We start from the raw sequence: 13,016 nt of genomic DNA, 5'->3' as shown, positions 1-13,016 counted from the left end.
TCTTGAACATGATGATCCTGTGATATCTAACGTGGCTTTCACTGTCATCAAATCTCTGAAATCTGGTGGACAGGCTCAGGGGTTCTGAAAAGTTTCTTACAGTTCTGCATCAGTTCCAAGAAGGACTGTGTCGCAGAGCACTGAGGTGCCCTGCTCCTAAGAAGGAAAAAAAGTGCTGGGGAAGGACCTCTAGCAGGGAGGGATGAGCCCAGCTGCGGGTTGCCAGGGCAACCAGAGGAGGTCATCTGACCAGAAGGGGCAGGGCCTGGCTCCCATATAAAGCCCAGGGGCTGAGGCCAGGCTGGCAGTTCCCTGCCAGCAGCCAGAGAGGAAGGAGCTCTCCCTGAGCAAAGGTGCAAGGAGAAGCCTGACCGCAGGTACAGCCCAAGCCGGGTAAAGGGTGGCGCAGCCCTGGGATGTTTGAGCAACGTGGTTTTAGCCGGGCAGCTTTAAGTTCTGTTATAGCCAAGGGGGCTTGTGTTTGTGTTGCTGTTTAAAACCGGTGGTTTGGGTGAGGCTATTAGGGGTTGGAGAAGGCCTCATAGGGGACCCACAGCAGTGTGGGAACCCCAGCACCAGCAAGGGTGCAGCATTCAGGGGGCACAGACCCCAGCCCCAGAGAGGGGCAGTTGAGAAGCCCCAGAGAAGGGGGTGTTGACGAGAAGCCTCAGTGTGGGTATGGTGAGCCCCAAAGAGAGGGCAGTGTTTGGGAAGCCCCGTAGGAGTGGGTGCCATTGTGGAAGAGCCCCGAGGAGGGGGCGGCGTTGCTGAGGAAGGCCCCGAGGAGGGGGCGGCGTTGCTGAGGAAGGCCCCGAGGAGGGGGCGGCGTTGCTGAGAAGCGCCAGAGAGAGGATGCAGAGAGAGACAGGGCCGCGGAGAGCCCGAGCACCAGAAAGGGTGTAGACCTAGACCTGACAAAGTCTATTCCAGCTGCGAGGCTTGGGGCGTGGTAAGGGGGTGGTTGGAGCCACACATAGCCCATAAGCCTAGGGTGCCCCTGAAGCACCCATTGCAGAGTGGGACCCACGGGGCAGAGACTACAGCAACCCGTGTCCAAGAGGACGTAAGGCAGCCTCCCATACATTTAATCTCCATCAAAGACGTGGCAGGCAAGAAGTGAGGGTGCTATTTGGGCCAACTTGGCACAGGAAGGGGGCCTTGAGGAGATCACGGCCCTCCTGCAGGACCCCGCCATGACAGACTGCATAGCAGTGCAAGGACTGTCCCTGGTCTAACTGAAACTCTTCCTGTCATTAATGAAATGAAACAAGGTTGTATTCTTGGAATCAGAATCAATTTTGTTCACGCTGCTATATGCAACACTTGAAGAAGGCAACTAGCAACATTCCAGTTATTAAGATTCTGCACCTCTGAAATGTTGTTCAGTTGCACATGACTGCAAGAAAGATTAAGTCACTACTCAACTGCTCCATGAGTTGCTCTATCTAGATGACTGTGCATTCAGGTTTTGGGCTCAAGGTTATATTTTAATGAAGACTGAAGTCATGCAATACTTGGTAAAAGTTACATGCTGTCCACATGGTATATTGATGGATAGTGGCTTCCTATAATTCATGAGTTCCACTACCTGGATAGTATGCTGAAAAATCAACTTGGTATCAATGAGAAAGTTGCTTCTCCATTATGAAAAAGTGAGCACTTGGCAAGTTGACCAAAGCAGTTCTGGAGGCAACCAGAAAGAAACTCTAAACAAGATTACGCTTAGTAAGGCTATACTATTTTGTTTCATAGGTGAGAAATCTGGACATTATACAAGGCAACTTTGGCAATAGCTGGAGAGAGTTAACTAATGTTTCTTGCATTCCTTCCTGAGGACCAGACGGCTTGACCAAGTACCCAGTGTTGAGATGCCGCAGTGAACCAGTTGGCACAGCACTGAAACCTTGATAACAATGGCCTAGTTCCTCTGAGTGTGCCATGCTATACACATGGGCAATAACTGCATACCTAAGCAGCTGTGGTATGGCTAGTTGGAGTGTGGTCAGCAAAAGCAAGGCTGGCTGAAAAAGCATTCTGCACCCCTACTAGATTTCCATCTTGTTCAAAGCAGTATAACAGCCGACTTCTGGGAACTACGGCTGCAGATACAGTGATGGCATGTGAAGTTCAAAGAAGGTGTTGACCTTTTCAAGCAGCAAAACAGTGCTGATCTGCAGGAAAAGCATGTCAGGCTTAAGAAGCAACAGCAGCAAAAGTTACAGATCACATATTATCACAGGCTTTGTGGGCAGCATTGGAGGAAAGTAGTTAAAGTTTTTTTGTCAGAAACTAGCCTAGTAAATTATATGGCACGCTGGCACTACTAGGAATTCTCCCAAGGATATTCCTCAGGCTAAAAAGGGTAAATTGCTTGGCTTTAAACATGCTTAGCTGGATCATCCCACCCATAATGGAAACAGGCTTTTGAGGAAGTATCCAGTTCTGCACCTGCCTATAACCGTAAGGATGCTGCTGCTATACACCACCAGACAAGAGGGCAGACAAGTGTCTCTAAATGCATTTGGTGAATACACCTTTTGCCTCCTCCTGACACTTACAACAGCACCATACTAACTACAGTAATCCTAACAAAGTGAGGCAGGAGCGCTATGTTGGCTTGAGAGGCAGAAGCAGCAGCCACTGACTGTAAGAAACCTGGACTCAGGGGTAGGTAAGAATGAAAGGAGAAGTGAAGATGGAGAAAGAGGAATGGAAAAGAAAAAAAAGAGGTTAGAACTTTAAAAGAAGAAATGGGAACATGGCAGATGGAGACTGACAGCATTTTGTGATATAGTGGGTATAGAAGTACTTTATTGCGACTCCCAACTCTACTCCACTGTAATGGACTAGAGCACAGGTAGGTCCATCCCGTTAGCAAGGGTTGAGCTCCAGAGCCATCCAGAACCAGGAAACAAGTCAAACAGCCAAAATCGGGTACCAGGAAACAAGCTAAAGATCAGAAGCCAAAAAATCAAGACCAGGAGGTCAGACTGGATACAAGGCTGGAAAGGGCTTAAATATTGACCAGCTAGGTGCTGACCTTTAATACCTGGGTTGCTATTTTCAGTTGCTAGCTACTAGTTCCACAGAATGACCAATTACTCCAAACACAGCTGCAAAGACTACTTTCTTCCGGTAACAGTTTCATAGTTGGTAGGGTCGGAAGGGACCTGAGCAAATCATCAAGTCCAACCCCCTGCCATGGCAGGAAAGAGTACTGGGGTCAAACGATCCCAGCTAGGTAATTATCTAGCCTCCTTTTAAAGACCCCCAGGGTAGGAGCAAGCACCACTGCCCTTGGAAGTTGGTTCCAGATCCTAGCCGCCCTGACTGTGAAGTAGTGCTTCCTGATGTCCAGGCTGAACCTACTCTCAATCAACTTATGGCCGTTATTCCTAGTTACTCCGGGTAGTGCTCGGGGGAACAGGGTCTCTCCCATTCCCCGCTGGTCCCCCTGGTAAGTTTATAGACGGCCACCAGATCCCCTCTCAGCCTTCTCTTGTGGAGGCTGAACAAGTTCAGGTCCCGTAGCCTCTCCTCGTAGGGCCTGCCCTGCTGCCCCCTGATCGTGCAAATAGCCCTCCTCTGGACCCTCTCAATGCTGGCCACATCCCTCCTGAAGTGTAGTGTCCAGAACTAGATGCAGTAATTTTGAACTGGTTCTAGTTGGGGCAGATTTTCGCCCAGATTGTTTGTTAGCCCTGTGATCCTGACATCCAGAAAAGATTGCATTGTGATAAAATAGTCAGCTATAAAATCATTTACAATATCACTATTAAGTGGTCAATACCCAAATTCAGCTTTCACTCTACTCATTTAAAAATGTTTCCTGGAATTGGAGCTGGAGTCTGGAACAGTGGACACCTCTCACTGCTTTGGATCAAATGTGCCCCCGGTATAATTCAACTAAAATTAGTAGCAGGGATGAATATACCTTGCTACTATGGTCTCTCCCAGCTCAATGCATCAGTACAGCACCAGGTGAAAAGAAGGTTTTATGTCAGCACCAATGTAAGGGCAAGATTTGTTTTTAAAGAAAGCAAAAATGAAACTACAGGAACCAATAAATGCTGGGACAAAGACGTACAAAACATAGCCTTAGTTTAGGAGTGGGCAAAATACAGCTCATGGGTCAGATCTGGCCTACCAAGTTGTTTTGTCCGTCCCATGGCAAGTCCCTGAGCCCTGCCCATCCCAAGTGCAAGGGGCAACGCAGGCCATGGCACATGCAGCCTGTCCTGCTGCCCCTGGGCACACAGCAGGGCTGAGGCAGGGCAGCAGTCCCTGCAACAGCAGCTCCTTCGAGCTGCTGACACTAGTGATACCACCAGTGCCGGACCCAGCCCTGCTGCCCAGGCACCCTGGCCCATCTGCCCGCACCCACCACCAGGTGCACCAGATATAGTGGGCAAGCAGGTAGGGTCTCCATGGAGACCAGACAAGGACCCGTGCGGGCAGGGTGCACTCAGCTGGGAGCACGGATGGAGCCATAAGCGGGCAGGGACCAGCATATAGGCTTGGGACGGACAGGCCTGGCTGGGGCTCAGGCTGAGATCACAGGGCGGTGACAGTGCCAGGCTGTGCAGGGAATGCATCGTGGCTCTGCCCTGGCCCCAGCCTTGGCCCCGCGATCCTGGCCCCAGCCACCCATCACACTCCTGTACACCGCTCCCCACCGGCCCATGGTCCTATCCCATGTGCCCGCTTGAGCGCACCCTGCCTGTGTGGGTCCTGGGCTGGTCTCCATGGATACCCCACCTACCTGCTCCATCCGGCACCCCTGGACCACTTAGAGAGTTTTGGTGAGCTGTTGTGGGCTGAGGTGTGATGGGGTGCTGACCCGGCCCACAATAGCTCACCAAACCTCCCTAAGTGGCCCTCCAGCCCAAATAATTGCCCTCTCCACCTTAGCTGCTCCTCTTGGAGCAATAGAGCTGAAGCAGTAAGAGTGAAGAAAACCAAAATATCCAACAATGACAGATCACCAGCTCTACCCAGTACATCAAAATGGAGCCCAGGCCTATACTGGAAAGGAACCAAAGGGATATGGGAGGTTTACAGAGCACAATAAAGGAACTTGACTTGTCTGCAGTTAATTACTCTCAGTTGCTAAATAAAATATGGACACTTTTGATATCCAGAGTTAGTTCAAAACCACGCCAAATCAGAAATGACTGAAAATTCTCCCCAGTGAGTTAGTAATTCAGTGACTTAGAAGTCCAGTTCCAAATAAACAGGTATTTAAGGTACAGAAACCATTACCACCACACCTGAGAGTCTAGTTGGCCATGTTATTGCACAGGAGCCCACAACCAAATAAGCACTAAGGGCACGTGCCAGAGCCTTCTGCCTCCTGGACTGAAACATGTGGACAGAGCAACCTGCCCCAGCCTCATCCTTTTTTGTGGATAACACGTTCTCCTCTATGTATATTAATCCAGCATGAGTGTTTTAATGCCTTTAAAATAAAATTATCAGAACTTTACATTTTAGAGGTTTTAAAAACCGGTATGATTTAGTTAATACAAACAGAGACAATTTTAACTTGATTTTTTACTCTTTCTCTGCAGCACACTATTGCTGTTTTTATTTCTATTTCTATTATTATATCTGATATTACTACTTGCCTTGAAGAATGGAAACAAGACTCATCTCTCCTGGGGTTTCTAGAAAAAGCTTTTAAAATAAATAATAAATAGCACTGTTCCCGAACCAATCAATGATGAAGGAAAAAAGATATATGAAAGTACAGTACTTAAGTTGTGTATTTGCTATGAATTATTGAAACTGAAGAGAAAGCTGGTAAAATATTCAAATTGCATGTTCTCCAGTAATTTGCCTGCACTTATCTTTGACCATTTGCTGCAGCAAAGGTCAAAAATTCCAGTCACAACGCCATAGACTGTAGTGAAGAATTATACAAGCTGCCATGTTTCATTGTTATCATATACACGTAAAAATAAATAAATAAATATAAACTAATCTTTATTCAAATCTTGCATCTGATTCAAATTTACCAATCATTACCATTAATTGACTGAAATTTGAATTAAAAAGTAACAGCTGCATCCTGTTTCCATAGTCTTTAGGGTGGGGGAAGGGGATGCAGAGGGATGATGGCAGATTTGCAAATAATAACATTTATATTCACTCAGTTATTTTTAAAACATCAGAAGGAATTGGTCAAAACCATCACATGGGATAATGTGCAAGCTCTATAAACCTTGTATTATATTTACAAGACTGCATATTATTTGAGCACGAATCTAACATCAGCCAACACACATTGCATTGTCACATATTCAGATCAGTATATTAGTGGTGACAGGAATGCATTTTCTTTTGGAAGGAATAATTACTGGGTTATATGTGGTGAATGTCTCAAATAGACCATATAACAGAAAGAATTCAGCACTGATAATAAACTGCTGGAGATGGTTTAGTAATCTATGCAGTACTTTGAAATCTAGTCTATCTGAAACTAACTCTGAATCCCAGCAGAACTGTCTCAGCCCTTCATCTTTCCAAGAAAGATAAATGGGAGCCCACGCCATTTACTACACAGGTGTCTTTCAAAGAGAGCATTAAAAATTGGTGGCCTGCCTGTCTTGAATGGATACTTTCTTGCACTTTCTGTGAAAGCTGAATGTTGTCTAAGTGGACCTGCCCAAAGTTTTCGCCCAGTCAGTACAGGCCCTCAAGCCCCTGAGATAGCTATATTCCAGGAGTGCATGAAGCAATTCCTAAATGTGTTGCAATTCTGCTAACAGTTATTTCAAAGCATAGTTCTTATTACCATAAAATGATCCCTCTGAATCACTAGAATTATCCACAGTAGTGCATCGGAAAACAGGAATTGTCCACCAGATCAGACTGGTGGCATCCGTATTTATTGCATCTTGGGTAGAGCCAGAAGGCAGAAGTAACAATTACTGCTGAACGCAATGCAAGGGACCTGTTTGTGAACAAGTCTGGAATAATTTGTTCATAATGGTAACTCATTTCTAGCTCCAGACAGCGGTGCCCTGAAACATATCATTTTAAAAATATTGAATATCTACAAATCATCATCCTGTCAAATGTCTAATCTTTTGCAACTTCTAGCAACTATTTTGCAGGTATATCTCAGTGATATCCAGTGGGGATGAGAACCATATTAACTATATGCTGTGTAAAACGTATTGCCTTAATTAGTTTTACATTTCTTGCTTTAACATTTTTTGAATAGCATCAGTATTCCTGTATTATGGGAAAAGAAGCACCTGGCTTACATTCTCCAAAATGAATTTTTAAAATGTTTTTATGCCTCTGGCATGCTGCTAATTTATCTTCTTCCTAACTAAATAGTCCCAACTTTTCAATCTCTCCCTATCTCACTATGCAGAAGTTTTCCATGCCTCTTGTGTCGCTCATCCTCCATATCTAAACACCCCGCTCTTTATGGTGCATCTTTTTTGAGATAGGCAGGGTTCGAATTACACTCGGACGCTTGCAGGGGATCTGCAGCGGTCGCAGCCGGAAGGAGCCGCTGCCACCTAAGCTGCTGAGAAAGGCATGGGGTGGGCCGGGGGCTCTCATCTCTTATTGGCCCTCCCAAAACCCTCCCCCCCATATTTTGAACCCTGGAGATAGGGTGACTTGTAACAAAAACACGATTTAAGGGAACTTACTAATTTATATAATGGCATTATGGTATTTTTTAGCATTATTTTTATTTATTTATTTATTTTTATTTACCCCAAATATAAGAATGGATTAGGAGTGAACTGCTGTGACTAGAGTTCACGTACACAGAGTAACTTAACCAGCTGGCTACAGTACTGCTAACAGTCTGTAGCACAGCGAGTCTCAACCAGGGTGCCATGAGATCCTTTTAAGGGTGATCCTTGATATTAGTACTGCTCAGTGTGCAAACACCGACACGATTCACAAAATAAACCCAGAGCTTTCAAATAAAAAGCCACAGTGTGAAAAATATTCTAACTTGTGGTCTTTCCTAATTCTTTGTAGCAGAAAATTTGATTTATTATTTTTTTCTTGGTCCAGAAACAAGTGAAAGCTGAGAGCTGACATTTTCTGAGGGGCACCTTGAGTTTAAAAAGCTTGAGAACCGGCGCTGTAGCAATATATAACTCAATGCAACCTACAAAGCCCACCCAAGAAATTGCACAAATAGTCAAGTGGGACATTGGTCCTGATATCCGGGCCTGTTAGTTTCATGCTAGCTCAATCATGTCTATCTGAGCTACAGGCTCTACAATGACCACAATGTAGACATACCACCCTTTTTTCACTAATTTTTCTCCCCACACTGCACAAAGAGTAAGGCTTTCACTGAACCTAAGCAATAGGTTTAGTAATGTTTCAAAATCAGGCCATGAAGCGCTATGTGATTCTTCAGACTGAAAGGCATGACTATAAACATAGATTATAAAGAAAATCATGAAACAGTATTACCCATTTTCCATTTTGCACCCCTAAAGTTACAGATCACTCATATTTGCACCATGAGAATCCCAGGGAGTACGGTGACGGGGATATCACATTTACCATTGAACTTGCCTGGACGGTAGAATCGACAAAGTTATTCAAGCAGCTACTTCTTTCAGGAAAAAAACTCTTGAAGTTAAGGAGGGAAAATAGTATTTTCCTTTCTATCAGTATCAACTAAGCTTAGTGGCTATATTAACAGGCACTTTAGAAACACCAAAGGAAGTATATCCCACGAAATAAAAAAGAATCTAAAATCTGTTATTGGATGCTGAAAAGTAGTAATAAATTACCTACTTATCTCAGCTAGTTTTTCTAAATACATACTGTGGGTCATTTTTCACAGCTGAATATAATTGTTACAAAATATTGTCCTAAAATAGACCAGGCTTTCAGAAACTTGCATTTCAGTTCATGCCACAGTGCATTGAGGATACATTGAAATGTAGTGAGGCATGGTATATTCTCCAAGTATTCTTCAGGCAGCATAATAAATATTAAAAATCAGCTGCCCAAAAGCAAAGCAGACAGCAGAGTGATAACCAATATCATTTACAGATACATCACTGTGTTTTCTAACTCCACATATTAATCTTTAAAAAAATTGGGAGTAATATATTTGCTGCTTTACATCTCTATATAGCATAAGCCCCTGCTGAAAAATAACAAAACCATCATATATTTAAGCATATTTTTGATTCAAGGACACCCTGAAAGCAATATCATGCAGCATAAGGCAGTCTTCAGACTCTTCTAAAATGGCATCTTAATTTGTGTGTGTAATGCATTACAGTTAAGTGCATGTTGCAGTGTTGGGAAGCACATCAATATGCATGAAAAGCGCATCTGGAAGTTAATGAAAGGATAACTTCGCTCATTAGTGTGTGCATGCATGTTTTCATTTGCTCATTGCCAGTGCTTTAAAACAAGATCTTTAATTAGAAAAATTTGGGATGGTCCACCTGATAACAAAAGGGGGGGAAAAAAAACAACCCATCTGGAACAAAAGCTGACAGAAACTACATGCATAGCCATTACAGAGCTTAATATTTTAAGTGGTGCTGCTAGACACCTGTAAAACGTAGGGACAACAGGATGTATTTGGGAGCGGAGGATTCATAACTTATTGGACTTTGCAAAGGCCTGGCTTGCAAGAATTCCTGCATTCCAGTTGTGGAGCCAAAAGTAACTTGCTGTGTGACTTCGGGCAAATCCAGTTTCTCTATCTGTAAAATGGGTGAGGGGTCTTGTGAGGATTTAGTACCAGGCTGTAAAGCACTTTGCAAATATAATTTTCATTCCATCCAGGAAGAGCACACACCAACTGCTGCAGCTTCCTGAGCCTGACGAAGGGTTTTTGAACCCGAAAGCTTGCTTAATAACTATTCTCCAACCATTTGGGTTGGTCTAATAAAAGATATCAAATTCACCCAAGGAACCTTGTTTGCAAATATAAAGCATTGAATATAAAAATGCCAGTTTTAGCATTATGCAAACCTTATCTTAATCATTATGCTCGTGGGTCTGACAAATGGAGGGAAGGGAAATTCAAAGTTAGATTTGGCTTACAGGATTCTCCCTAGTTTTCTTTTTGATGAGTAACATCTGCATTAAATACAGTAAGGGTGCCCTAAAGAAAAGCAAGCAATTTTAACATGGTTGCCTGCTGTAATAACCTTTTTTATTATTATTAATACCAGCTTTGAGGAGAGATTAAATAAGAGCCACATTTTTGATTTTCTTACATTACAAGCACATAACTAAAATCACCACTTAGGATTTCCAGTATGAGGCAGTTTGTGTCTGACAAAGATAAGATAAAAAAAAGAGCTATGCATATATTTCTGCTCAATTCTCATTTTTCTCTAAACAACAAATGTAGAAATTTCTCCCTAACTTCCTCTCATGACTGATACTGCCTATTCTTCATCATGTAGCTCCCTCTGCCCTTCCCCCACGCCTTTGGAGCTGTATTTACAGTGCACATTGATTGCGTCTCTGCAGATATAACAGTTCTTTCGCGTGTGCTGCTTATAATTATAGCAATGTGTGTCACTCCGTAATAAGACATCCAATTATTTTTGGCCTTGTGGACTGTAACCCTTTCAACTTGCAATGCCAAAAACTGGGAACTTAAATCCTAAATAAATGAGTCTGTATTTGAACTTTTCCTTCTAACACAGATTCTAACTGGCCACTTCAAACTGCAGTACTTTAACTGCAAGGAACTGCTGCCAGGCTAACATCATCAGTCCCTAAGCAATAACATCTGTTTTAACACTACATACATTTTGACCCTTATATTTCCTAACACACATTACCTATACAAAACAAAGCAAGACAAAGTTGTGCCAGAGTTTGAAAAATAAATGGGGGGGGGGGGGGGGGGGGGGAGGAGAGAAATGAACAATGACGTAATAGAACTGACAGGAGAGCATTTTAAAAGCGATAGGAACAATCGTTAATCTTTTATCTATAGATTTCCTCTAGGAGATTCTTCCTGATAGGCAAATACCTCTGCACTTTTCCTGCTAAAATCTCCCAAAAAATAACAAGAATTAACTGAAGCTTACCTGTACTGGAATGTCATATTTGTAATTTTTATCTTTATTTCCTCTCCGTGGCGAATTTCTCCAGTCATTTCAAAGAGTTTGTTAGCCATTTTCTCATAAACTTTGGCATTCCTTTTAGTTTGTTTCAGTTCATCAAAAAATTCTTCCCAAACCAGCATTAAACCTCTCATTTCTGCATCAGTCCAGTTTCTGGCCCTTCTGTGTTTCTCAGTCTGAGAAGAAACAATGTAACTGGGAATTTCTGCTGCAGCCATTGCTGACTGACCTAAAAGGGTTTTAAAAGAGGACACTTAATATAGATTGAGTTTTTAGTTTAGGTTTTTGTAGTGCAAGACATGCATATGTGGATAAAGAATTTGAATGACAACAGAACATATGAAACCTTTTTGCAACAGCTTGAAGCTTGAGTGCACAAAATGGGGCCTACATCTGACAGGCAGGAATTTAGTTAAAAGCTTTTAAACAGAGAAACGTCATTTTGATGTCACGTTTCCATAGCAACAGAGCAACTGCATAAGCTACAACAACAAAAACCTTTTAACTGAAAGCCAAAGAATCAGGACAAAGTTGACAGGCCATCAATATTAAAGCTTTTAAACACTTTAGGTTTAACAAAAAAAGATCTATGCAGCCTTTGAGAAGCTACTTTTAAGTTTCTACTTCTTTTTAGCTTTCCCTTACCTTTTAGGCAGACAATCTGCTAGCAGGGGGTCATGGTCGCCTGAACGAGCTTTTAAGTTGCGCCTTGACAGACTCTCTAGGAGGTTGCAAAGACTGAAGCCATGTACACAAAAAAAAAAAAAAGCTTTTTACAAAGATTTTCTGTAAAAAGCCTCACACACCTTTATGAAACCTATCTGTATCTACAATATAATACATGTAGAAGCAGACCGTCTCGTTAAAAGGTGTCTGCATCGGTTTTCAGGTATACACACAAACAAACAGCATTTAAGTGAGAGAGAGATATTAATTTTTTTTAATCTGAAGCCATTTTTTCCCTGAGATGTTTTGCTGCTGATAAACGTATACTGCAGTCCTGTCAGTATGAATTTGCCTTTTGTAGGTATGCATTACTGTGTGTGTATTTTGTATTCCTAGTAATTTAGATGCTATTTATGCTATTTTATGCAGCCTGCGTTCTGCCTTAAGACTGCAGCAGAGACATTTCACCTGCTTTATGGAAGACCTAAAAGGACTATTCAATGAATTTTTTTTAAAAGGCTGCAAGATGCTTAGAACTGTGAATAAATTGCTCTGTTGTAAAGTAAGCATTTCGTGGTAAAGGGCTAGATTCTGCCCAAAGTTACACCAGTGAAACATCAGTGATTCATCCTATTAAAATGTACACCAAATTAAAGGCCAAATTCTGCCCTTACTTCCACCCATAAAACTTCATAATATCTTTCATTAAACATAGCAAGATGCAAAGGATTTAGTAATTCAAGCAACGTGATAAGCTAATACAGAAGATGTTAATTCTCTACATCCCAAGTAAAGCTGCCTCTTGCATGAAAAACACACCATTGCTTATTTTCAGTCTCAGCGTATAGCAGAAATAACGACCTCACTGCAGGGCATTTCCTGGAGATTAATGACAGGCGGGGGTTAATGGCTTGAGGCTCCCCCAGCCAGTCGTTAATCCCCAGGAAATGTTCTGTGCTTCAATCCTTAATGCTTAAGTATCCTATAAATTGTAAGTCTTCTCATAACCACATCCTTGATCTTAACAACAGTTAAAAAAATGCACAGATTGGGTTGCATCCTGGAGAGTGAGAACACATAATGGTCCTAAAAGGCATGTTAAATAAAATTTGTAACCTCACTGTCTTTCCTCCATTTTAATTCATTACAAATTGCACCAAAAATACACTATAGAATAAATGAAGGGGGGGAAATCAAAATTGCTCCACCTCAGTATTTCTAGTGACCCACCCCTGACATTTTTCTATGTGG

General features: G+C 42.6%; 1 protein-coding gene across 1 annotated transcript in view; it reads right to left on the bottom strand.

The window, feature by feature from the left end:
• MSANTD1 (Myb/SANT DNA binding domain containing 1) overlaps positions 1–13,016 on the bottom strand; it is a 49,175-nt gene that overhangs the window by 29,244 nt on the left and 6,915 nt on the right. The window contains exon 2 of the mRNA XM_025214079.1: positions 11,064–11,328. Within this exon, the coding sequence (XP_025069864.1) occupies positions 11,064–11,317 (254 nt within the window). The 5' untranslated portion in view covers positions 11,318–11,328. The remainder of the gene's footprint in view (positions 1–11,063; positions 11,329–13,016) is intronic.

Source organism: Alligator sinensis, unplaced genomic scaffold (assembly GCF_000455745.1).
Source record: "Alligator sinensis unplaced genomic scaffold, ASM45574v1 scaffold1094_1, whole genome shotgun sequence".
Lineage (NCBI taxonomy): Eukaryota > Metazoa > Chordata > Crocodylia > Alligatoridae > Alligator > Alligator sinensis.
Note: the sequence above shows the minus strand (reverse complement) of the source record. Positions and strands in the feature narration are given on the sequence as shown.